At 32.9% G+C, this 27,705-nt stretch overlaps 1 protein-coding gene across 3 annotated transcripts in view; it reads right to left on the reverse strand.

Moving 5' to 3' along the window:
- LOC118198453 (transcription factor CP2-like) overlaps positions 1–27,705 on the reverse strand; it is a 97,892-nt gene that overhangs the window by 56,938 nt on the left and 13,249 nt on the right. For all 3 annotated transcript variants that reach the window (XM_085808649.1, XM_035370135.2, XM_035370136.2), the window contains exon 6: positions 21,473–21,708. In XM_085808649.1, coding sequence (XP_085664775.1) covers positions 21,473–21,708 — 236 coding nt within the window. The remainder of the gene's footprint in view (positions 1–21,472; positions 21,709–27,705) is intronic.

A 27,705-nucleotide genomic window follows, 5' to 3' on the forward strand; every position in this document is an offset into this window, starting at 1 on the left:
TTCAAATATGATGGCACATAAATTAATACTACAATAAATTCTAAATGATTAAAAGTGGTTAACTACAGTTTTAAAAGAAATATGGTTTTTCCCGAGAAAAATAAAAAACTGGACACTTAAAATATTTATATCCTAAATGAAAAGCATAAAAGCAATATTCTTGAAAGGATTACACAGCTGAAAAGAATGAATAAAAATGCCTATTTTAAATTTACATTAAAAATTGACTTTTGTAACTGAAATTATGCATGAACAAACTCCTTGCTTTACAAAGTGAGAAAGGTATTTGGTAGTAAGTGAAACTACCTGAGCTATTTCCAAACACAATCAAATCCTAATTTAATGAATACAGATTTAAAAAAAAAAAAAAAAAAAAAAAAAAACCTATGTTCCCAACAAAAATTAAGCAAAATATCAACCTTATGGATTGTTCAAAATTTCCAACTTTTTCTAATTTTTAAATAACTTTTTTTATAAGTGAGTAGATTTGCTAGTCATCTTTAAACCACATACGAATACTCTTCCAATACAGAAAGGACTTAGCTTCCTTTCAGAAACCGAAACAGTGAAGTCCTCACCCACCACCAAACTATACAAGTGAACTACAGTTTGAGGACGTGAAGAACATTTGATCATTTAGAATGTTGAAGGATCTGGAAATGAAACTGCAGACTATGAAAAATCTCGAAGTTTTTTTTTATGCTATGACTTTTGTCAAACATTCATAGAATGAAATGACATCAAATATCATCAATAAGGAATTTTAAAACTTTGAACTTCTATTAGAAAGACAACTGAAACCATTACTCTGCATTATTGAGTATTCAAAGAAGATGCAGCAACAACAGAATCGAATTCTATACACCGACTAATTTTCAGAAAACGATGTCAATGTCAATTTACAGACGACTGGGTACACTGTGTGAATAATGAAAGAGGCAGTGATTCCTATCTTGAATACATAAAATACTATAATAAATCGGCTTCATGAATGCTCTTTCTAGGTGAGAGACGGAAGTGATTAATGAAGTTAAAACAAAAGTACTTAGCTCTCTTCCAAGAACTCATAAGTAATATGGAGAAAGCTTTGATATATAGAAGGCTTAAATACCAGATTTGTTATTTGAAACAATTTTGTTACAGAAAATAAATGCTTCAAAATTCCATTGTTGTTCTTATTTGCATATACGAGTAATACAACTTTTATTTACTCTCTTTACAGTGACCTTGATCTAAGTACATTACTTTTGTATTTCACTGCATATTTATAAGTCATTCAATGTCTCTTGATTCGACAATATCCAGTTTGCGTTTAGACACAGGTTTCCCCTTACAATACAGCAATTCTAGTTACTCCAGTCTTCGAAATATCACAGCTAGATCAAAAGCTAGAGCAAAATGAAATAAATATATTGTTCCCATAAATTTATAAGGTACGTTCTCCCTCCTTTACGCAAGCCTTCGTGGTGTAACGGTAGTACACTCGGCGCGTATTCGAGAGGTCCAGGTTCGAGTGAGAGCAATTCATATTTTTCATGCTTTCTACTTCAGAATAACCTAAGAATGATTCAGCAGTGATGCCCGAACTAAAAATGTAGTGGACAATAATTAATCACCGCCAGGATTTGGCGATTGGGTTCCCTAATTCCCAGTCGTCACAAAAGGGGGAGTATATAAGGCACTTTCTCCCTCTTTTACGCATGCCTTGGCGGTGTAACCGGTTGCCCACTAGGTGCGTATTTTAGAGGTCCAGGTTCGAGTCCCGGCGAAGGCATTGCTAATTTTTTACTTCTACTGCTTCAAAAATATATAACCTATGCCTCTACAGATTAAAGTACAACATCTATTCTTCTGCATAATACTGGTGATTCTCATATGCTATGTCAGTAATCCTCACAATATAAGCTATGTGCTCAAGTTAAGGCCCTGACCCTTCGTTACCTGTACTTATGAAACGAAAAATCCTTCATTTGATAAATTTTTCTTTTAATTAAAATCTCATAAATGTGTCTGTAAGATGAAGAAACTTTTTCAAAGATAAACTTTCAAAAGCAATTTCAAAGCTTAATTTCAAAACCATACTTATATTTTTTTCAAACCCTATTCCCCAGCAATTTGGCCATAAATTTAATGTGCAAATAGCAGGTTAAATTTCCATTAATATAAAACACACATACATGCAGCACTAACTCCCTTAACGACATCATCTGCCTCAGTTTTACACTTCAAAATATTAAAGGACTAATAAATAATTTTATAGCATTGTATTAATTTGTTTCCTGGTACACAGAAAATACTATATTTATATAACATGCTGGAAAGCTATATGAACATTTAGAGAAAAATATTAGACACCTATAAGACTTTGGTGATAAAAAGATGCTACATTTTTAAAAGCAAAGCTAAACACATTTTTCTTTAAAATATTATTCCCATAGATTTAAAATGGGCGCAATTTTAAATGAGTTTAGAAACAGCCTACTAAAAACTTCCTCACATAAAATATTTAGACTCATGAATAAAAAAAGAAAAAAATAGTATACAATTTAACTCTTCAAATACATGTATGTAAAATCTTATTTACTGCTACATTGTTTTCAATGAAATATTAATACATTTCTTTAGATAAAATTATTTCCACAATATTACCCATAATCTAAAAGTTTTTGACAATATGTATTAAATTAAAAAATAATTGCAATTAATACCAAGGTCAGTTTTTTAAAACCACAGATACAATTATATGATTATTAACTATCATCATTTATTGGCATGGACCGCATGTAAAGTCAGCCGTTAAGTCCGCATTTGTAAATTCTGCCGCTTATTGGATCGCACCTACATCTCCTGAATATAAGTTTCAAAAATTTGTTTCTGAAAATAAGACTGAAAAATCCAGAGAAACAGCCAATTGCAAATAAACAAACATGAATACTTTTTAAAGCATAAATACTGCTTCTCTAACAGAATATTAAAACAATGCTAAAGATTGAATATCCTCAATTACCAGTTTGAGATATTACACATAAGTTCACGTTAAAATGATGTATTTGCTGAAGAAAATACATATTCATGTACAAACACAAAAATACATATAATTCTTGCTTTTGTTGGACAGCAAATACATGTTTATTTTAATAGAATGGTATGAGATAATTTACTGAAAGCAGTGTCCTTCAACAGCTACAAACATTTCCACTTTCCGAATGTACCGAATGGATTCCGCGATAAATAAATTCAGGTTCTTTTAAGGTGATCCACTCATGAAGCCAGTTTTAGAGATTGTTAAAAGATGTCAAGTGTTGTTGAGAAAGGCCGTGCTGAATGATAATCGGAAGAGACGACGTTTGGTGAATATGGCGGGTGGAGTAAGACATCCCATTGAAGTTCCTTCAAAGTTACCTTCGCTCGGTTTGCAGCACGTGGGTTAGCATTCTCATTAAGCAGAATTACTTAGCATGTCTCTGACCATACTGCGAGCGTTTGTCTTTAAGTGCGCAATTCAATTTGAGTAATTGTGCTTCGTTGTTCAGCAGACACCGTTTGACCCGGTTACAGCAGTTCACGGTACATTACACCAAATGCAGAGCATAGTCTTTTTGCCACGGATATTCGTTTTTGACATTGATATTGACGGTTCGCAGCCATGATTTCATGTAAAAATGACTTCCGTTTTTGTCTTTGAAGCAACACTTCACAAATTCCTAAGCGCTTCGGAAAGTCTCTTTCTGTCAATTCATGTGGCACCCAGCTTCCCAACTTCTGAATCATCCCCATTGCTTTTAAACGCTTACTAACAGATCCACATTTAAAGTTTCAGACAAATGAATAAGCGTTTAAGATGAATCTTCTGCCAGTAATGCCTCTAAACTGTCCATCGTCAAACTTTTTCGGTTGACCAGGATGTACTTGTCACTCACATCAAAATCGCTTTCTTTGAATCGTCGGAAACAATCTCTGCACGTTGTTTCCGACAAAACATGTTTTTCATACCCTTCCACTAGCAAACGATGACTTTCCGCCGAGGTATTCTTGAGATGAAAGCAGAAGGGTAACACTTCCTGCAAATGCTGTCTTGTTAGTTCAGTCGCGAAATTACAGTTCAAAGGCATGGACAAAAGTCACACGTTTTAATGAATGGATTTGGAGAAATGGGACAATGAATTAAAAATGTTTACTCTTCAGCTGAACGACTGCAGAGGAGACGTGTTTCTTTAACTATACTGAAGTGGCATTCTTTGCAGAAAATAACATGTCCGTAATTCAGCTGTGAAATCAATGAATTAACAAAGCGATGAAAAGATATAATCGCAATGATGTCAGCCGTATTCTTTATAACATGCAAGGCATTATAACATTAAGCATTCTGCCGCTCGATGCAATTTTTGCAGGTCCTAAAATTCTACAAACTTAGCCGCTCCTAAATTTTGCAGTCCAATGCCTCCACTAAATTCTAAAAATTTTCCTGCTACGGTTTTTTTTTTGGGGGGGAAGGAGGGCGAACCGACACTGATAACATAGCAAATATAGATGCAAGTGGAAATACAAGCACCTTGGTGTACTGCATCTGCTGAATACAAGTTTTGAGACCATGTTTCAGAAAGTTCAATAATAAACTGCTTTAAGCATGGCAGCCTTTAAACAATGATGAAATGCAGGGATTTGAGGGGATCCAGTATCTCCAGCTAACTAGAACTGCAAAACATTTAAAGTTTTCGTGGTTACTGCGGGATATGCAGGTTTCAGAGCTAATGGCAGCAACCACTTCTCGAAGCAGACTGAAGCAACACGTAAAGAACTTTCTAAATGTGACGATGGTGAAAGACAAATTTACTTATACTGCATAAGGAAGAAGTGCTTTTTAATTAAATTAAGAATATAGCACTGGAGAGACAATTTTGAGAAACATTGTGAATATGAGCAAATTCTTTCACGATGACTTCCTGCAAGCCAGTGTTATTTTTTTAGCTTTTACTTCTTATTAAAATGTCATCAAAGCATAGATTTCTAAATTTCGAATACATATTCATTGAATTAAACTTCGTTGACAATTTTGTATGATATTCTCTCTCGAAATTTAATGCTATCATTCGGTTTATGTTATTTCAACAGCCACGAAAAAGCGTGATCACATTAATTGGTGCATATTGTACATAAACACGCATATATGAATATAGGTTGTATTGCCTGGAAAAGTATTCACATACGTAACCTAGACATACTATAAAAATTTTGACTTACATCACAAGAAAAACAGAAAATATCCCAAAGAGGAGGATCGCTTATATGTTATATACGTAACAATAAGCAATTAAATGAAATAAATGTTAAATCAAGCTTTGGATAGCAGCACGTTCATAATGAAGATATGAGTTTCGAAATTACATTCCAATACAAGTACAATTTTAACCATGTAACCTTTCAATTCATGTATTTTCGCCCCTTGTTAAAATTTCAAAAATAAACTAAAATGGCAATAAACAAATTTAAGAATCCACAGTGATTTAGAAAAGAACTCTACCTTAAGAGAGTGCAATGCATTGGGGGTGCGGAAGCAAATTTACCTCGTGCTTCAGAAAACATTTAAGCAGAATATGTCTCAAAGCTGTCAAATGCTAAGAGTGGGGGAACATAAAGTACAGGTTAGGAAAATTGTTCACATCTCTATTTCCATATTGAATTAACTATAACTACTTATAATTACTGATTAACTGACCAAGAGGCTAAAAACGATGAACACTGGTAATTAAGCCCACATTCAAATCTTAGCAAACAAGTTGGCCCCATGGATGTTTCTTTATGTGTAATACGAATACGAACCATTTTTCTATAGAGAAACATAAAGAAAAGGCAATCCTCCGAATTAGGCAGACAGTTTTCAAAAGTCTTAATAAACCATAATGTATTGGTTGCATCGTTTGTTGCTCTTTACCATAGGTAATCACTAGTGTTGACTATATTTGGGCTGTTTATCATTTCACTATGTTAAGCTCACCGTAACTTGGAGCGCATTTAGGAACATGAAATCGGTTTTCCTTCCCCATTCCATTGTAAAAAGTGAGTAACCGAAACTACTGATCCCTGATCAGTGGATATGGCGGCATAACCAGCACTTCTAGTACTTCCCGGAATAGAGTTCTTCAAACCAGATCTGATAATTTCATTGCATTTTCTGAAGCATAATGTTTTGAACATGGGTAGGGGCTTTTCTTAAAATTTCACCTGCGTACAAAGATGTATTTCCCAGGAAAATACAGGTACGCATTCAGCGGTTAAATAAATTTTTTATACTTATTTATTACTAAAATAAATTTCTTACGACATCAAAAACGTTTTCCGCTGAACTTGTGGTTCAGTTTTATAAAATAAGTGTCGGAGCGGGTCTTCTTTGGGCTCCGGCTGAAATTATGATTTAAGTAAAAAATCGAGACTTGCTGGAACCGGGCTCCGACGCAATTTAAAGATCTGGCTATAAATCTTTCATTGCGATAACAGTGCTTCAATCGTCAATAAATTTAAGGAAGGGCGAAATTTTTAATATGTTATAAATAAAAAAAATAAAAAAAAAAATATTGCCATTTTGACTTCGGGACACATTTTAATTTAATGAGGAAGTTATTCAAACAATTTTTCTTGGTACGCTAGAAATAACACGCTTGTTCATATCTTGCAAATCCCAAATCGTGAAGAGTACATTTCGGGGGGGGGGGGAGAAGAGCGGAGATATATGATTAGATAAAAAATATTATTGCGGTAGGAAAGAATTTAAACCAAACTGATGACGTTTAGTGTCTAAGAAATAAGGCAAGAGAGAAAAAAATCGCCAAGTGGTATGGCTTTAACAGAAAAGAACCACTGAATTTTCCGATAAATAGAATATTAATGGGAAGAAATGCAAATAAATGCTAAATGAAGATGATAAAAATCATAAAATTTAATATAACAAGAATTTGAAGATGATAAGTCTTCACTGAGATGACCGTGGCTCAATAATCTATCAAACAACGGACGGCGAAATCTGTAGTACGGTTTTAAATCCAGAAAATACCGTCATCGTTAGTAAAGATAGCAGAAAACAAGTAATTGAGAATGAAAAGGATTGGGTTATTCAGTTACGGCAAAGCACACGAGGGCTATCTGCCTAAAGGGAGGGATGCCTTCGTGGAGGACTTTCTAAAGGAACTGGCTCATGTACACGTTACACATGGGGAAAACCACGAAAACGCCCATGCAGCCAGCCCGTTCGCGGGATTCGAACTTCGGACCGAACTACCAGTGTTCAGCGTCTTTACCGTTCGGCAGCTGGTGGGCTCTCTGAGAATAAAAGATTTCAATTGATAATTTAACGGAAATTTTCGACAAGGCAAATACACAAGTTAAACAGCAGAACTGAACAAGAAATTATGTTTGTCTATAAAATTAAAGAGAAGTAGAATTAACGGAAAAAACGAAATTGCTTAAACAACTTATTGAAAGAAATGTTTAATTAAGCAATATAAACGTTAACACTGAACTTTTTTTGGGGGGGGGGAAGGGGGTACATTTTGATTTCCTTGAGGACGTAAAAATGCTTTATTAGTTTATATCTTTAATTTCATTATTTCTACACCTCATCTGAGTAGATTTAAATTAACGATCTAAAATCCAGGAATTTTCGAATTTATGCGGTTCTTTTTTTCGAATCTCTAACTTTATTAACTCATTTACCATATAATTTCCTCCTCCAATATTTTCATCATCTTCTCGGAATTAAAATATAACTAAGTAGAGGGAATGAACCATAAATGTATGGAGGTGGGTCCCAAAGCTGAAAAGTTTCTGCGATATTGGAAATGAACACTAAGGTTAGTAACAAAATGTTATTCAATCGATAAAAAAAAAAAAAAAAAAAAGATTCACATTTTTAGAAGTTTCTAATACAGGAATTAGAATATTTTAAAATCAGAAAAATCACAGTTTCAAATGGATTTTGATTGGTTTAAGGCTTCATGCGGACTGAATGATGAGGAAGATGAAAAAAGTGAGCATTTCGGAAGAAAGGGATTATAGTACGGAAGTCTTTTTTAATGTTGAATACTGTACACTATTTAATAGGACAGTGCCCAAGAACGGTTTAACTATGGTTCGTTATAAATGCAAGAACAGAAAGTTTTCAAAGAAAAGGATATCTTATTAATTTTGATGATGCAATCATTTAAAGTACTAGTTCCAGTACGTTTTCATATCTCAAACCTAAAAAAATTAGCATATTCTTGCACCCCATAAAGCAGTTAAAATTTTTTTTTTTTTCAAAATAAAATAAAAAAAAAAAAAAAAAAACACTGAAATCAAATTTTAAAAATATATAAAAATGAAACATGGAAATAAGAAAATATTACAAAAATTAATATTTGCATAAATATTTTAAAAAAATTAATGACGTTTGGGTTCCTGTTTACTGGATAAGAGATTTTAACTTAATACATATTCAAATCATGAGACCTCGTTGCTAATAGTAATTAGCATTGTATTATAAATTATTTTCTCCCTCCTTCCAGCGTGCCTTCGTGGTGTAACGGTAGCATACTCAGCGCGTATTCGAGACGTCAAGGTTCGAATCCCAGCGAAGGCATTGCTCATTTTTCACATCTCTTGCTTTAAAGTAAAGTAATGACTCCAAAGTGATACCAAAAATAAAAGGTGGTGGACGATAATTCGTCAACACCAAGATTTGGCGATTGGGTCCCCTAATTCCCAATCACCTTTTAAAAGAGAGAGTATTTTCTCCCTCTTTCCAGGTGTAACGGTAGCACACTAGGCGCGTATTCGAGAGGTCCAGGTTTGAATCCCGCCGAGGGCATTACCAACACCTTCTTAAACAGGTATTTAAGAAGGTGTTGGCATTACTCATTTTTCAAGTTTTCTGCTTTAAAAAAAGTAATGACTCAGAAGTGCATCCAAGCTGTTTCTGAATTTTGGTTTGACTAACAAATGGGCACTAATGTAGCCTCATTAAGCAGTCGCAAATACGAAAAACACAGTTTGTTACTTTTTTACTAAGTTTTGAGAAGATTGCTGAACACAAATATTGTTCCAAAGTACTGCTTTCACGCTGTGTTTCAAGAACACAATTTGTGTGCAGTTCTAAAACTCTTCCATCAGTTTTTCATCATCCAAGATATTACCCATACTAAAAGAATATGAGTTTATGATCCCTGTTTCCTAAGTTTCCAGTTCGCATACTCTATGATACCCATCAAATGACGTTGACAATATTTCCAAATGATCCAAATTTCTTCACATACACGTCACACACCGTCGTTTATAATACGGAAATGTGTTATCAACGCGTGCGCAGGAAATATGTTTTTGCACGCGGACCAAAGTCATGTGTGTTACTTTTAAACAATTACTTAATTTATTTTAAATAAAAAATGAAAATATTATTTCGGGCCTTCTAGGTCGTTACCCTTGGTTGGGAGCTTCTGATTTAAAGCATCTAACCAAATTTTGATGGAGCCGTAAATAATGAAATGCATTTGAATATTAAAAGAAATCCAATCATGTAATAATTTAATAATATTATAAAACTTGAGGAGAAGTATTAATGGCATTTTTAGGAAAAATAAGTATAAATTAACGTTGCTAATCGATAAAATGAAAAACGAATTAGGTTGGATGATAATAATATTTCAACTTTTCATGGCAGAGATGAGCAAAAGCTGAAATCATATGCATAAAATTATTATTGTTCCTGTTCGTCCAATTCAATAAAAAAAGAAAACCGAAAATATGACTGAAAGTCTAACTACTGCACAGGAAATGTGAAAAAATGTGTTAATTTAAAAACAATCAGAATATTTTCAGCAAAAATTAAAACTTTTTTGTGCAATTTCATGTGCAGTATTTCTAATTTCCTACACTTATATTAAAAAAATTCTAATTTTATGGACATTTCTCATGTAAAAAATTGCACATTAATTATAAAGGTTAATGAAAACGTTTTAGGTACAAGGAGTATATAAAAGTCTGAATAACAGGTGTGATGGCATTAAATGAACAAATGCTGCAGAATATGCAACATTCTCTACAAAGGTACATCTAAGGTTTTTTTGTGCACAGAGTACTACTACTACTCAAAGCATTCAGAAAGGTTACCATGTAGTGCACACATCAGTCTGAAATATAATTTATTTGCTGTTATATATACTTTTGCAGATTAAAACTTTTCTGCACAGTCATACGGAGTTACTTTAAAAAAAATGGATGAATGTAATACATACATAAACCGTTAAATTCTAGCTTTGTTCAATTTTATACAATTTCTCATTAACACATATTTTGATATCAGAACCGAGTTCACTGAACTTCCTTAACATCAACTGAACCTCTACTAAAAGTCATAAAATGACCTGTGGACTTTTCTCTTTTAACCAGCTGTATTTTATTCTTAAGAAAAAAAAAATCTGATGTGTACACCACATAACTTCCTTGTACGGAATATTAAATTATACGCATTTTTTTCTTGAATTTCATTTAAATTGATTGGATTAAATTAAATCTACTTCGTCGACAGCGCATAAACCACAATAGAATAAATGCACTCTTTAAAATTCACTATATTTGTTTACTATAACGACACTCTGAATGCACAAAATTTATATCATTTGAAGAATTATCGTTGCCATATGTTCTATTCAAATACTATAATAAAGCTAAAACGATGTATGAAAGAAATTAAGCAAACAAAACAGAAAAGAATTTCACAGACGATTTAGTATTTCTCATTCAATTAATTCAGTTCTCACTTCGCGACAAGGAAAAATACATAAAAACTCAAAATATCTGCATTAAAAATTACGAAGTAAATCTTAAACACTTATTTCCTCGAAAAAATTCCAGAAAAAATTAATCATGATTTAATTCGCAATAATAAATGAAGGCGTTATTTTTGTGTTGGGAAGCTTAGACTCTCTAGATTGGCAACAAATCTACAATTCTGCTGTTTCAAATGTAAACAAATATGTCCGCCACGTTATTTAAAACTTAACCGCACTTAAACAGCATTTAAATTGTTGATAATTGTACAAATATTGCTTCCAGAATTACTAAAGGCATAAAAACCTTAACCAGAAGATAAAAACAACATAATTCAATCATTTTTAAAGCAAAAAAATGTACAATTTACAAACATATAAGAGTAAAGAAACTGAGATCACTGAGCCGGGTAACAGAGTGGATATATATATATATATATATATATATATAAGTATATTTATACAGTCAAAAGTCGTTAATCCGGACTCGTCGGGACTTCGGCGATTCCGGATTATCGATTTTTCCGGATTATAGATCATCAGTTTAAATCTGGTAAAATGGCATGCAGAAATTATAAAATTAAAAATATGAAACCGTAATTTACGAAATAAAGAACAATTATGATCTAAAGGGTATCAAAATTTACAAAAAGAAAGCTTAATATTTATTTGTTTACTTTATTAAACATTTCTTTCAATGTAAGTTGTTTAAGTTGCTTCGTTTTTTACGTGATAATACATTCACTTTAATTCTATAAACAGACATAATTTCTTGTTCAGTTACAAAGTTCCGCTGTTCCAAGTCCTATAATTGCTGTGTCGAGAATACCGACTAATTCGTCAATCGAAATTTTTTGTTTTCAATAACCTCTGTCACTTTCTTCGCTATCGGAAGCGAATTATAATGACGAGGCATTTGATTTAAATCATATCAAAGACGGAGTACATCGAGATGAAATACTACATTGAGTAAGCAATTATAAGCCAAATAAAATAAAAACATCTGCCCTTAAGATAAGGATAGTGCTGACAGATCAACTTCCAATTCATTGCACGCCGCCGCGGCGTTAAAGATAAACAAAGTTTAGATAAACAAACGTTAAAGTTTAGATAAACAAAGGATATGGCTTTATCCATTTTTTGCAGCAATTCCACTTTTTGTTTAATGGACTCCGAAAGATACTTTCGCTTTGTATATCCTTTACATATTAGTAAATATATAACGGAAATTCTATTTGACATAATCGAATGTTCAAACTTACTTTTATGAAATTGCTCTAACAGTCTGCAAAAAATAATAATTCGGATCCAATTCGAAGATTAAGGAACAACGCAATCTGCAACATTAACTGAAATAGATAATTAGATAATTTTAGCTTAGCGCACACGAAAATTCGCAGCGGTAAAGGTCTTACGCGCATGCGTCAACGCGACGCATGCGCAGAAAGTTTGTAGCTTTGAGGTCCGGATTATAGATTATTCCGGATTATGGGTGTCCGAATTAACGACTTTTGACTGTATACGTTTGGTGCGGCCGATTGCAACCAAAATACGAGGTGCACATCTACATGTTATAGCAGTCCTATATACAAAATTTCAACGTTCTGAGGCTACTCGTTTTTGCACGTACGTACATACGTTCGTACAGACGCCACGAAAAATTCTCTTCAGAATTAATTTTAAAGCAGTTTTATAATTTTTTTTGTAGGAAAAGAGTCTTTTATTCTGTCCTTACGTACAGATATCACGCAAAAAAAAAAAAAATCATTAAATTGCATTCGATAGCGGTCAAAATGGATATTTTCGTTGAAATATGTTGCCTGAAACTTTTGCGATTACAATACTTCCTTTTTACTTCGTACAAGGAAGTAAAAAGGATGAAGAAAAGATACAGTGCTTATAATTATTTGGAGTCAGGGTTCCTCATTTTCCCACGCATTGATTAAGGTATATAAGTACTTTAAAATCAGTTAAAAAAGATTCAAACAGGAATACTTCACAAATTAGATAAAAGATAAGTAAACAATGACCTTAGGCGATAAATACGGAAAAGCATGAAAAGACCAAGGAAAAAAAATGTATTCGTGGAGGACTTTCTAAGGTAAACTTGCTCTATTTTTGCACATAGGCTGTATTTTTCCTTTCAGATTAAGCAAACATTTAAGATATAATTCCTGTATAACTAAGGGATTTATTCACACTAGTAGGTAATGTAATCTACTATTAGAACAATCACAGACATATAGGTGAGGTATGCCATATCCATGGAAAAACTTTTTCCCCAAGCCAAACAGTAATATTGGAAATATAAAACGGAAAAAGAAAATGTCAGATTTCCAACAAAATTAGTATCTGAGTATGCAAAACACGAACAAGAAATGATTAATTTTTTTCTGGAAATGTTCCAAATGTGATAAGTCAGGGATAAGAACTTTAATTAGTTTCACGAACAGGGCATGAAAAAATATTTTTAAAGACCTTTTTGAAACTGACACAAAAGATGTATAAACTAAATAACATAATGTAGACTGTATATGCAATTTATCTTTGAACCTCACGTCTCTGCAAAAAAATATCATGTGACAGTAAAGAAATAAACCAAATCAAATGTTTAATGCTAAGGTTAATAAAATAGCAATAAACAATCAAATGTGGTACATTGGGTTTCAAAAACAATGCTCAGTATAAAGAAAAACACGAAAATGAATAATTTGATCACTACAGTTATTTTAGTGTTCCAACTTTACCATGAGTATAGTTTTGACTTTTCAATGTCATTTATTTTTAACAGATAAATTTTAGTATATTTATTACGATGAAATCAAAGATAAAAGTTTATTACGTTTTATCAAAGAAAATAATCAATTTTATAAAATGACAATTTTGATAACCCTTTAGGCGGTCCCTTTAAGCAAAATTTACACTATGCTTGTACATAATGTATCCTTAGATATGCACACATACAAACTGCCAGTGGCTCAATGGATAAGCCAAATTAACAGTGGCAGATTGGTCTGGGTTAGATTCTGGTAGTTGAATGGGATGCTGCATGGATTCTCATGGTTTTCCTCATAAAAATCATGGGCAAGAGTCAACTTTCTTTAAGACAGTCCTTCCTTATTTTTCTTAAGGCATTTGTTTTATGTTCTGTTTCCTTTCTTAGCTGCAATATATGACCTAACCTAAATAAAACTGAGGTTATCCATGCGGAATGCCAAATGGTATTTTTTTGTGAAATAATAACACTGTGAAAAACACTCTGGCTCTCTCAAAACAAGTGCATTCCGAATTTGAATCAATAACTCAATTTAGTAACTAACACTAAAAAGAAATATTAATCATTTTTCAAGTTTTTTGGATCCATCAATCCATCATCATTAAAATGTAAAATAAGAAGCTGAAATTATGTTAACTATGGAAACTAACTGAGATTACTACACATTCAGGCATTGATTTTATATATAAGTTTTATATAATGTATCAAAAGTTTGCAAACGTTATTAAGCAAAACGTTATTAAAAATTTCATTTCGCGAGAAACGCAAAACATTATTAAAATTTTCATTTGGTTTTTTTAACTACAACCAAGAAACTTAACTATATATTGCATTTCGCCTAATACGAGATTTAAAAACTCTGTTAAGCATTTTTATTCATAAAATTCTTCATTCGTATGGCTAGCATTACTTCCTAAAAGTCAGCCTATAACGCATATGTAGTACATAAGTGAAGCAATCCACGGTTAGCAGTTCACACATTTTTGTGCAAGTTTATGCTTCTTTCACTTTCATTTACTCATTTTACAGCACTTTTATTTATCAGATATATAAATAGATATTTTCATGAATTATTCATGATGTAAAACTAGATTTTCAGACAGATTGATTAATTGTAGAAAAATAACTAAAAGCCATCTATCTTTGAAAAGATGCCTTTATGAGAAACTTCTAACGAAAGTTGGCTCATTTTCACATAGCAAAAAGGGAAACATCCCCAAGCCTCATGCAATCACACTGCTTATTCCCCGAAAATAAAACACATAGATGAACTTCCCATATTTTGTGACTGCAACCATTTTGTCACTGATGAACTTTTACCAGATAAAAGCCTGATGCATTAATACAAAGTTATCTCGGTTCAGGAAGAGGTTCTTGTGCACTATGCAAATTAAAGCAAAGACAAACAATATTTTTTAAGAGAAGCATTACTATTCAGAAACAAGTAAATAAGGTGTAATTAGCATATATTAAAAAACCTGCTGGAATAAAGGAAACTAAGAAGTTCATGCAATATCCCATACCAAACTTTAAATATGAACTAACATTAATTACATAAGAAAAGATTAACGATTTGACTCAATTAAACATAAAAGAACAAATTTAAACATGAAAAGAAACTAAGTGACATTTTAATGTACACTGAGGGGGAGAGAAGGAAAGGAACAGTTCTATTCCTTCCGTTCTACTGGACCGATTGACGAAATTCAAATTGCGCTTTTTCATGTCTCGAAAGCGCAACTTAGGATATACATTAGATTTATACATACTAACATAGATATTTTGACACAAAATCGGACTTTTTTTTAAATAAACTACCAATTTTTTTGCATATCTCGATTCAACGACTCAAATTATAACTAAATATTTTGTAAAATTTAGTGCGAAATTTACGGAGAAATTAAAAAATTTAACTTGGCGCATTTTTTCAGTTTGAGCCAAGAATAATTCACTTGGCGAGCTTCTGAATTTATAGCAATCTATCTTCCTTTCCTTTTATTCATTCCAGACGAGCAGAAAAAAGTCATCGTAATCTATCTTCCTTTCCTTTTATTCATTCCAGACGAGCAGAAAAAAATCATCGTTCATACTTTCAAATAATTTTAACAAACTACGTAGGCCATCCAGCGGCCGAGCGGTAAAGACGCTGAACACTGGTAGTTCGGTCTGAGGTTCAAATCCCGCGAACGGGCTGGCTGCATGAGCGTTTTCATGGTTTTCCCCATGTGTAACATGTATACGAGCAAGTTTCCCTTAGAAATCCTCCAGGAAGGCATCCTTCCCTTTAGGAGGCCCACCAGCGGCCGAGCGGTAAAGACGCTGAACACTGGTAGTTCGGTCCGAGGTTCGAATCCCGCGAACGGGCTGGCTGCATGGGCGTTTTCGTGGTTTTCCCCATGTGTAACGTGTATACGAGCCAGTTTCCCTTAGAAAGTCCTCCACGAAGGCATCCCTCCCCTTAGGCAGATAGCCCTAGTGTGCTTTGCCATAATTAAATACACCACCACACCTTCCCTTTAGGCAGATAGCCCTCGTGTGTTTTGGCATAATTGAATAAACCATAACAAACTGCGTAACCACATGTCGTGTTATTATCGCTTTTAACAAATATGCCAAATTTCAAAATGCGCCAATATGTAAATTCACGTATATCTTCGGAAATTTTGAATAAAAAAACTAATTTTTTGCAGGTGTACTTACACTTACTTTAAGATGATGGTAAAACTTTTATAGATTATAATACAAAATTGTTTTCGAAAAATTTATAAAAATTATATAAAAATAAAAATTTTAAAAATAAATCATAAAAAATAAGCGAATTTTATTTGGAATGAACCTAAATTTCGAAATATCAAAGGAAGAATAAAATAAGTTTAATAAAAAAATTGATATCAATAAATATATATCCAATCGAATTAACATTGAGAAGCTAAAATTTTGAGAGCTAATTTTTTAAAACAATACTCATGCGGCTTTCACAAAACTTGGCAAAATTTGAGTCCTAGAAAAGAAATATGGAAAAAAATTGGCATGTCATTTCAGAAAAAGTCTGATTTTGTGTCAAAATACCTATATTAGAACAATACTATATATAAATCTAATACATATCCTAAGTCGCGCTTTCGAACCATGAAAAACGCAAGCTGAATTTCGTCAATCGGCCAATTTGAACGGGAGACATAGAACTATCCCCCGTTTTTTTCTCCCTTTTTTTCTTTCCTTTTTTTTTTTTTTTCACAGTGTATATATCAGGTTAACAATAACTAAATCAATATCCTTCATTTTTAATTTGGAAAAAGTATATATATATATATATATATATATACCTTTGGAAAAAATATATATATATAAATTTGTACTTAAACATACTAATAAAAACTGCATTATTTCTCCTATAACAAATCTCTAAAAATGTGTTGCTACCAAGGGATACAACAATGATTTTGCACTTTACTGACAAGTAAAAATTTAATATTCAAAATACACTCCAAAATAAGGGGCAAATAAAATTTTAAATTTTCACAACTACTGTATTCCCCCCCTTTTTTACTAATTTTTTACCTTCCAAAAATCGAAAGGAGAAAATTACTAATTATGTGAATAATTTTAATTTCCAAAGGACACAGTTACAAGAACATAACAAATGAAACATAGTCATGGAAGACAGGCGATTATCAAAATATATATATTTAAAAAAAAAAAAAAAAAAAAAAAAAAAAAAAAAAAAAAAACTAAACCTTCATTCCAATAAAAATACATAGTAATATTAACATCACACTATCTAACAATGGTATCTACATTTCTACTTCCCTGTAACTTGAATCTTGCCTGTTCTTATTGCTGTCTCTGCTACTTCTTAGGTTTCAAATCATCCATAAATAATTAGTGAAGATGAATGTGAAGCTGACCTAGGAAAATCTTAGAATGAATGTTGGTCCATGTTTGCTTTGCTGTGATTGGTTTGGATCTTGTATGAGGCTGGCATAAAATTCAATATTTAGATGGAAAATGATAAAATGATTGTCACCACCTTTGCAGGTAGTTTGCAAGGGATTGTCACTCAAAAACAATTACTATGAAAGCAATTGCTACATGGACAAATCCACTTTAATATTTAAGGGACCTCATTCTCTGAACATACTGAAGAAAGAGAAAATTATGCAACTATTTAAATTTCTAGAACTCGGAACTAAAATGCTAGGGGAAAAATTACGCAAGTACTTTAGATGACAGTAAGTAAGAATAACAGACATTTAAGCCATGCTCAGAAGAACGAATACTAAATTTGGTGTTTTTTAAAAATAATGAGTTTCATGAAACAGCTTTGTAAAATCTAAAAAATAACAATGTTTCAACATCTTCAATTTAGTAAATCTTTTTGTAAATTGGTGTGCATATATATATATATATATATATATATAAGTCATGTTAAATTTAAAAAAAAAAAAAAACTACAGGTTGAAAGCAACAAAATCCTTTCAAGAATTTTCAGTTATACTTTATTTAAGAATTACGACTTAATTCATAATAATAAGAACGTGTCCTGTTCTTTATTTTTCCTGCTGTACCAAGATATCTGTCCAAAATTTTCCGACAAAAAAATTTCCGATCTATCGTAGATTACTTACTGTCTCTTGAAATCTATTTTAAATGGCACAGCTGAATGGTCAAATGTTGTAGCCCTTTTGTCCAAGATCCTATATAAATTCCAATTCCTTGTACATCACATCAAATGGAAGTAAATTGTTGCACTTATGACAGAGACCATATGCTCTGCAACAGGACTATGAAAATCCCTCTGATCATATGTACCTCTTAGCTCATGCTGTGCTTATCTCCCAAGTTTATTGAAAATAAGCAACAAGAGAAATAACCAGGTATTTCAAAAACTACTGAGAACATTCTGATACCAAAATATTTATTTAATACAACTACTAATCTAATTTTAAATATATTCAGTTAAAGAAGCTTTAACAGCAAATAAGGAAATTCCTTACAGGGTACAAAAGATAAAATCTGTATATATATATATATATATATATAAAGGCTAAAAAAGTTTTCACTTGCTACCAATATTCACTCAGTTCATCATCAATTATATCTCCATGCTCACTCTCACATGCATTCTGAGAAATGGAGGATAATTTAACTTTTTCAAGCAACAAATAAGCTAATAAGCTTCCCAGGATGCTAAATAACACCAGAAATATTTAACCAAAGAAAAATTAAAATACATGGATCTGAATTCATATTTTGCTATAACATTTCACACATATAAAACACAAAACAGACTAAAAATATTTGATAAGAAAGCTTCAAAATTACTTCATTCATAAACTGCAAGTAAATCTGTAATTTAAAACTTTTATTCAGAACACTCACAAACACCAAGCTATATAAATTATTATACAACCATTACTCTTCCTAACAAAATGGAACACAACTAGGGATAAGTATGACATACTAGCAGATTAAAGGAAAGAGTTCCATTCATGAAAATGAGACAAATTACATTACACACTGTTATTGTGACGAAAAGAAAATATTTCATTCATCACCGAATGTGCACTGCTAAAACTGCACATATATTTCTAATTGGGGCAGAACAACTACTCGAAAAGGAGAATCAAGCACACATGAGTGAGGTTGGATTTCATCAAGAATGGTTGCTGTCTTCCACTGTTACTGGTGCAGATGGATGGATACATGAAATGAAAACGAAATTTATCAGTTTTAACCTCAACAACTTACTTTACACCCATTTATAGTTAAGATCGCAGAAATACTTCAGTTACTTATTATCTAACATTTACCATGCTGCACATGCATATAATGCGGCTGTGATGATAAAAAATAATCAATAAAAATAAAATACATAAAATACTGAAGTATAGATTTATAAAGAAGTATAAAAATATATAGTTTTTGCCCACAGTGTTCAAAGTATAAAAAGCAATTTTTAGCTGAAAAAGATAAAATTCTTAAAAAAAAAAAAAAAAAAAAAACTATCCTTAATTTTCATATGTTCGCATATTTCGTATGCATAGCAGTTTAATTACAGTTTGAAATACCTGCACATAATTCAATAAATATAGCACTAACATTCAAGATTTGCTCAGAATTTAAACCTTTTGTCTTTCCAAACTATCTTTTTTATTACTTACAAAGATTAACTTGGTTTAAAGGAATTATTCAGTTAACTTTCGCAAAAATACTCAAGTCTACACATTTTTATCTTTCAAGCTTAGGTATTTAATATCGTAACTATATGTTTTTAAAATGTAAAATTAGCATTGTACATTAACAGGAAGAAGTAATGAAAAGAAAGATGGAAAGGATACTGATCATGTCAGATTAGATTTTATAAATATATATTTAGTGGAATATAAAAATAACATTTTCGCTCAGCTTCATTATGATTCATGAAATACAAGAAATTTTACATCTATTATGAAAATGAGACACAAACCGTAATTTAAAAAATATAAAAAAGAGCTTAAAAATATTGGTTTTAACTAATTTTGTTTTTCCCGGTGAAAGTTAGTTATGAAAAACTATATAAAGAACATATAAATATTTACAAGTTACAGAACATAAAAACATAGGTTAAGTGGAAATTAAAAAAGGATTTTGTTTTATTATCGTCAAGACAGAAACTTACATGTAGTAAAAAATAAAAACAGCAATGAAATTAGAATAAAGACTTTTATACATGTGTAGTTTTGTTATGCATTGGTTTATTTAATTGATTTATGTGATTATGGCAAAGCCACGGCAGCTTATCTGTATTGTTACACACTGGATAATTAACATAAAATTTGCAAACTTTAATCTAATGCTTAACTTTAGCAAAAATATACTGACACAAGTGCACAAGAATGAAAATGAGTCATTAAAAATTTCATAACTTTAGCAAAAATATATTGACTCAAGTGCTTGAGAATGAAAATTTTAATGATATTAACTGTGGGTCATTAAAAAGAGACAAACTTTGAACAAAGAGAATTTTATTCCTCAAATAAGCTCTGACAATAAAATGATTCTTAGGTTACTGAAACTATTTAAAATTTGATTCTTCATATTTTTTTTATAATACAGTATTGTCAGTAGTAGAAGTATTAAAACAGTTACTGTATATTCTCTACAGATAGCATTCTACAAAAAGACGATATATCCTGAAACTATAATATGCTATACAATATATAAACAATGCTACATGCTACCAATGAAAGCAGAAAAATCCCGATGAAAACAACCCCGAAGTTTAAAGTATTAGAAAATTTTTATCTCATTAAAAAAACTTTAGATCCAGTTGCATAAACTTTTTGACAATGCTTGTTTTACAGCAAGACTGACAGAATGGCTTTCAAAGAAAGAAAAAAGCATTTACAATTAAAGAAACTTTATAAATTATTCATTATGTTTAAGTATAAAACGTTAAAATTCAGGCTTTAAAAAGTAAGTTCCATATATGTCAACCATTGGTGAATGATAATGAAATACTAATCAAAGAAACTAGATGCATGTTTTAAAACCTTATAGGAAGGGGGGAAATGAGAACTTATTAAATAATGATATTAAGTTCATTCCAAACAAGAAAACTTGATTTTAAGTAATATGCTAATTTTAATCAGCTGTCTGCCATCATTTGTAATAATTTTTGCAAATAAAAATAAACAGTGCCTTTTGTCTTATTTGCAACATGAAAAATTTGAAGGAAGAACATTAGCTTTTTTCAGCTGCATTCCAGATGTTTCCTGCAATATGATTTAAAACATTATAATAAATTATTATATTATATTATTAATGGCCATATATCAGAAAATTCTTCAACGAAATCACATTTTTAACAATTCTCAATTATTAATTATATAATCAAAAGAAAGAGAGTAAAACTCACCTTGATTTAAATATGTCAAAGTCTCTTCATTTATCTTTGTTGAAACTGATGTTGGAGCCATAAGAATACAATGAAATGGCGGTGGTGGCCCCTGATTACCTTGATCAACAGTCTGTGGTGCAGGAACAACTGGAAGTTGCACAACTTGTGAAAGAACAGTGTTTATTACTGACCCAGTTGAATAAAAATGGCTACTTGCACGTACCTCTGGAGTAGATAAATTATGTGGACGGCATCTAATTTAAAGTGAATAAAATATTAAAAGTTCACTATTTTTATAATATATTTGAATATGTTTATGATACAATTACATAAATAGTTTAAAATAAAACGTAATGAAGATAAAATAACACACCGAACAAGTATTAATTTAGAATTCAAACTACAAACAACAATGCGCTAATTAATACAATGCTGATTTTTGTTGTTTGAATTCTAAATTAAAGCATAACGGATTATAGGTTTAACTATGTCTTAAGCAAGATTACACATTCAGTATCAATTTACATAAAAATACTGGAGAAACTCAAAATACTGTGGAGGAAGAAAATATTCAACAACTAGCAAACAAGTAAGAAAGCTAGATTTTTTTTTTAACAGCATGGTTTCTCTGACAGCCACTTTTTTTTGGGGGGGAGGGGATGTTATCATAGGAAACAATTAAAGCTTAGAAATCTCTAGAGCATAACCAAAATAGGACATGGAAGGAGACCAAAACATTAACGAAGAAATTGAAATATGAGAATTGTAAAACCAACAAAGGAAAAGTAAATGCTCCCCCTCCCTGGTAAATAATATCTAAAGAAATGGAATATCTTTCTTAATAGCCTAGTTCTAAAACTGCAAAATGGGAAAAAAAAACCTCAAGTCCAATGTTCAAATATTTTTATCAATTAAAATATGGATCAGTTTAAATTCATGTATATTTGAAGATTAATTTATTATTTTATACTTTTAAATTTACACATTGTAAAATACACTCTTTTGCAAATAAATCGAAGCACAATGAAGGAAGTGGTTGTTTTTGATTAAATTGAATATGTGTATAGCTCATACACAGATAATAAAATGATTAAAAAATCAAGGTCACAGTACATGTTCACGGCTTACAATCACCCATTCAGTGCTCAAATTAGTAGTTGATCGAACTGCTCCCGGCGGCAATGCATGCTTGAATTCATCAAGGCAAAGAGTGGTAGAGGTTCCTAATTTCATCCTAAGACACATTCTGCCAGGCATTCAGCAGTTGTCACTCCAGATCTGCGATATTTTGTGGTGCCCGACAGTGGAGTAGCGAGCATAACTGGCACCCGGGGCAAAATACCATTTTGGCGCCCTCCCCTAAAAAAAAGTGATATGATGAAAATCTTGTTTGGAGACCATTTGGCGCCCCTCTTCGAGCGGCACCTGGGGCATCATACAATCCCTTGCCTCCCTCGCTACGCCACTGGTGCCCGAATTTGGCGGCCTACCATATTCTAGACATGCTTGTTGGTGAAAAGTCTTGATGACCTTGCTGACCAAGGAAGAGTATCAACCGCACAGAGACTGTCCAGAGATATGCGAGCGAGATGTGGCCTTGCATTATCTTGTTGGAAAATTGCCCAAGTATGACATGCCACGAAGAGTAATGCAACCGGCCGCTGGATGATATCAACATGTCGTTGAGATGTTAAAGATGTACGGAGGATGACTAAAGATGACCTGCTGTCATAAGAAATAGCGCCCCACACCATCACACCAGGGGTTATGGCTGTATGCCTTTGTATAACAAAACTGATTGGGATTGCTAGCCCTGTCCTCTCCAGACACGAACATGGTGATGACCCCCTGCTTTAAGAGTGAAGCGGGATTCATTGCTGAAAACCATACGATGCCAGTTTGATGGCAGCCATGATGATCGGCTGCAACACCACTCCAGACGACTCCGCCAATGTTGTGGGCTCAAAGCGAAATGTCTTAAAGGCCTCTGTGAGCATAACCCTGCCTCAGGCAAGCGCGTCAGATGGTGGACAGTACCACGGTAGGTATAGACGCGGCTGTAGTGCGTTGAATGGTCGACAATGATACCATTGGGATGGTTTGGACCTGGCAAACAATCATCCTATCTAGCCTTGCATTTGTGCTTTTTGGCCTTCCAGAGCCTTCATTTCATTGGCAATTTCTTTGTAGCAACCATTGCTACCAACATCTTTGCATACCAGTGTCTGTACGCTGCAGGTGGCGGCCTGTTGCTCGGTATGACCACCCAGCTTCACGCAACCCTGCAATGTGATCACGTTCGAAATCGTTTAGTTATCTGTACGGTCTTCATTATAATCGTAATGGTATCTTTAGTTGGTGGAATCTTTAGTTGCTTTAGTTATGGAATTACATAGCAGCAACAAAAAAAAAAAAAAAAAAAAAAGATAAATTTTCCGCCTCTGTTACTAGTTTTATACTTTGTGAATTGCGCACTAGAAATGCGCGCTATGATCGCAATTCCTGTTTATTTGCCTTGAAACTTTGATCATTTACATGTTCAATCAAGATGTTTTTTCATATCAAATTTCATCACGATCGCAAAAGTCCTTCTTGGTGCTTCGATTTTTTTGCAAAAGAGTGCACATCTCAGATAATAAATATAGCTTACAAAAGATAATTTTAATAATGATTAATTAAACTAACATCTTTTAAATCATATCAAAATGCAAGAAGATAGGATCCAGATCACACTACTCTATGTGTCTATCAGCTCAGGCTAGAACAAGGCACTAACATTTTTAGCTGAATTCAGAATGTTGATAACTCTTTCAATATGAAGGGAAACTGTACATTAAGAGTTCATTTTTTTTTTTTATCAGACAGCTGAAGCGGAGCTTTAACATGTCATTCTGAAGTGGTTGAGAAAAACTGTTCATCATAAAAAGCTCATCAGAGGAAGAATAAACAGTTGGGTTATCACAACAATGCACAGTCACAGCGTCCTGAAGATGCAATACTTTTTGATGGAAACAAAATTTACAGTGGCACGTACTTCGTTACAAGCCAAATTTTGAACACTATGATAATTAAGAACATTTTCTAGGTCCAAAGTAGAAGTTAGTAGTTTTAAGACAATAATCTATTTTTCAGGGTGGTTGACAGATGGTACAAGACACAATTGGACAATTACAATCACTTCATAAGCCATATAATTTGTATACAAAGTCAGAAAGGAATTATTCTGGAGAGGGCAGAGACAACATTTAATTCAGACATGTTCCTTTTTTGGTTGTCCTCTTCTAGCTCTATTTTATCAACGATGTTTGACTCTTCCAAATTATTACAGTTCCATAATCTAAATGGCACCAAGATTATTGATAAATTGCTCACATATGTTGCAAACTTTTGCCAAAAGACTGGCAATCTTAATCACAGTCCTATTGGCTCCTGACTCCAAACTAATCTTTGTAATTAGAACTCTGTTTCTTTAAATAACTTTAATGCACATTTTTTAATTCGAAAATAATATTTACTAAAGTTTTTAGCAAATATAAACAATTCTTATAATTGATTTGGTCCATTTTGATGATTGACTATAAGTTTGATAAGAACGTTTTGTTATAAAGCAGTTGTTTGGTGTGGAAAAGGTAATATATCCAATTTTATTGTGTTAATTACCATAAAAGCAAACAGTTAACCATAAATTAATGTATAATAAGTGTTTTTGTAGCTTGCTTAAAAAGTTATCTGATAATGAACGACTTTGACAATTTTGAATATGCTAATTTATCAGAAAGTTTCAATGATGAAAGTTATGATCTCGTGAGTGATGGAAGTGAATCTGAAGCTAATGTTGCCAAGATTTCGGCATTAGCAACAAATCAGTATCAAATTAGCACAAATCAAAAAATAACTTGCACTATACCTATACATTCATTTTCTGTAAAAAAAAAAATAAAAAGACACGCATCTCACGTATGGTGCTGCTAATGGGAATGGAAGAGCAGCGCTACGGTTGTACCAGGAATGGTTTCCGAACAGGCATATGCCAAAGCACACAATGTTCGAGAGGTTGCATCGGTCTCTGTGTGAAAACGGGCCACCTTTGACACTAGGAGTGGAAGAAGTGCGCAACAACCTTGGATTGAAGAATACATCTTGAACACTGTGCATGAATCACCTCAGACAAGTACAAGAGCACGTCGTCTGCAGCTGAGTCATTCCACCGTTTGGAGAGCATTGCATGAAAATGGTTTGCACCCATACTATTTGCAGAGAGTCCAAGCCTTGCAAGAGACAAATTACTCTCTTCGAGTTCATTTCTGTCATTGGTTCTTGCAGCAGTGTGCGGCGCAGGCGGATTTCCCATCGGATGTACTATTCACGGACGAGGCAACTTTCTCACAGGATGGCATCTTCAATAGCCAGAACATGCACATGTGGGCAACTTATAATCCACACGGCACACGTCCAGATGCATTCCAAACCTGCTTCTCCGTGAATGTGTGAGTGGGTATTGTTAATGACTACCTCAGAGGCCCATACCTCTTACCTGCACGTACAAATGACTTATATCATATTTTTCTGCAAGAAGTGCTACCGGAATTGCTACGGGATGTTCCGGCTGTCGTTTGTGATCGCATGTGGTTCCAGCATGATGGTGCACCAGCCCATAACCACGTGCGGGTCCCTAATTACTTGGATGGGACATTTCTGGGCCAATGGATTGGCCATGGTGGACCCATTCAATGGCCACTTCGTTTGCCAGATTTAATCCAGCTTGGATTTTTTTTTATGAGGCCATCTGAAGAGCATCATTTACGAAACTCCCGCTGACTCACTGGAGGACCTCGTTGGCACGACTATCTGTTGCGGCTGCAAGCACGCGCGAAATGCCTGTCATTTTTCAAAATGTTCGTCAATCCCTTCTGCGACGTTACCAAGCATGTATTACTGCTCGTGGTCGCAATTTTGAACATTTATTGTAAATACTGTATTGCCACAAAGAAGCACATTGCGTTGAATTTTGTACATAAAACATTTTTTCCTCTCGTGTTCTTTCTTATGTTCCTGCCTTAATCTGTCACTTTAGACCCTATACTTCTATAAAAAAAAAATGCATGTTTTAGTACGCTCCACCACCCCTCCAAGTTTGTCCCATAATCTTTGAAACACCCTGTATACTTATTAAGGGCTTTTATCCTGATATGCAAAATACTCCAGGATATTATCACAAATACACAGAGGTTAGTGTGGTCATACAAAAAGATTCATGTTACCTCTGTTAAGTGCACTTTTCTAAAATGATGGATTAGCTGTATCATGCTCACACCTTTTTCCAGATAATGACATGATGTGATGTGAATCATATTATACAGTAACCTGCTCATATTTATGAATTAGAATCAGCTTCAATGTTTCTACTCCATATGATATTTTCATGCTAAAAATTACAGAAACTACTTTGTTAAAATAATGAATAAAAAGGAAACAAGGTCTTCTGGTATATAAAGCTTTTTCCTTGCAGCAGAAACAGTTATTGTCTGTATGAAATGATCATTAGTAAGCAGAGAAGCATATTTTTTCCCCCTCAGGTTGAAAGGCCAGAATGATCTTGTTATTTCTGTATGTCAGGTTCATTCTGATTCAACTAACTGCTTACTAATTTAGAGAATCAAGCAAATGACTCCTCTGCAATATTATTTAAATTATTTTTAACATAAAGTTAGCAAGCATTCAAAATTAATGCATATAATACAAACTATGGGATTTACAAATTTATTAAATAACATGCCCAAATGAGTTGCCATTCTCTGAGTAAAATGTCTAGCTTATTTGAATATGGCAAAGGACATGACGGCTATCTGCCCAAGATACCTTTGCATAGGACTTTTTAAGCGAATTTGGCTTTTATTCACATTGCACAATGGGAAACCACAAAAACCTATCATAGTCATACAACCAGCCCATCCTCCTGGGTTCTGACCCAGGTCCAGCTACCAGCAGTCTTAACCACTCACCTACTAGTTAGGGGGCATTTAAAATAATATGTAAGTAGATCAATGACTTCGAATTCTGAATGAAATGACTAGAAAGTAAACTCTCCCGATGGTAAGCCACTGTTTTCAGATAAAACATAAATATTTTTTATAAAGAATAGTAGTGATTTTCACTAATATAGCTGTTTTCTCTAGAATGCATTCTACATTCTTCCAAGATGTTTTTAACAATTATTTTTACAATGCTATAATATCCTTAACTAAGGAGCA

Source organism: Stegodyphus dumicola, chromosome X1 (genome assembly GCF_044657685.1).
Source record: "Stegodyphus dumicola isolate Sdum_Otavi_A_Nest chromosome X1, ASM4465768v1".
Lineage (NCBI taxonomy): Eukaryota > Metazoa > Arthropoda > Arachnida > Araneae > Eresidae > Stegodyphus > Stegodyphus dumicola.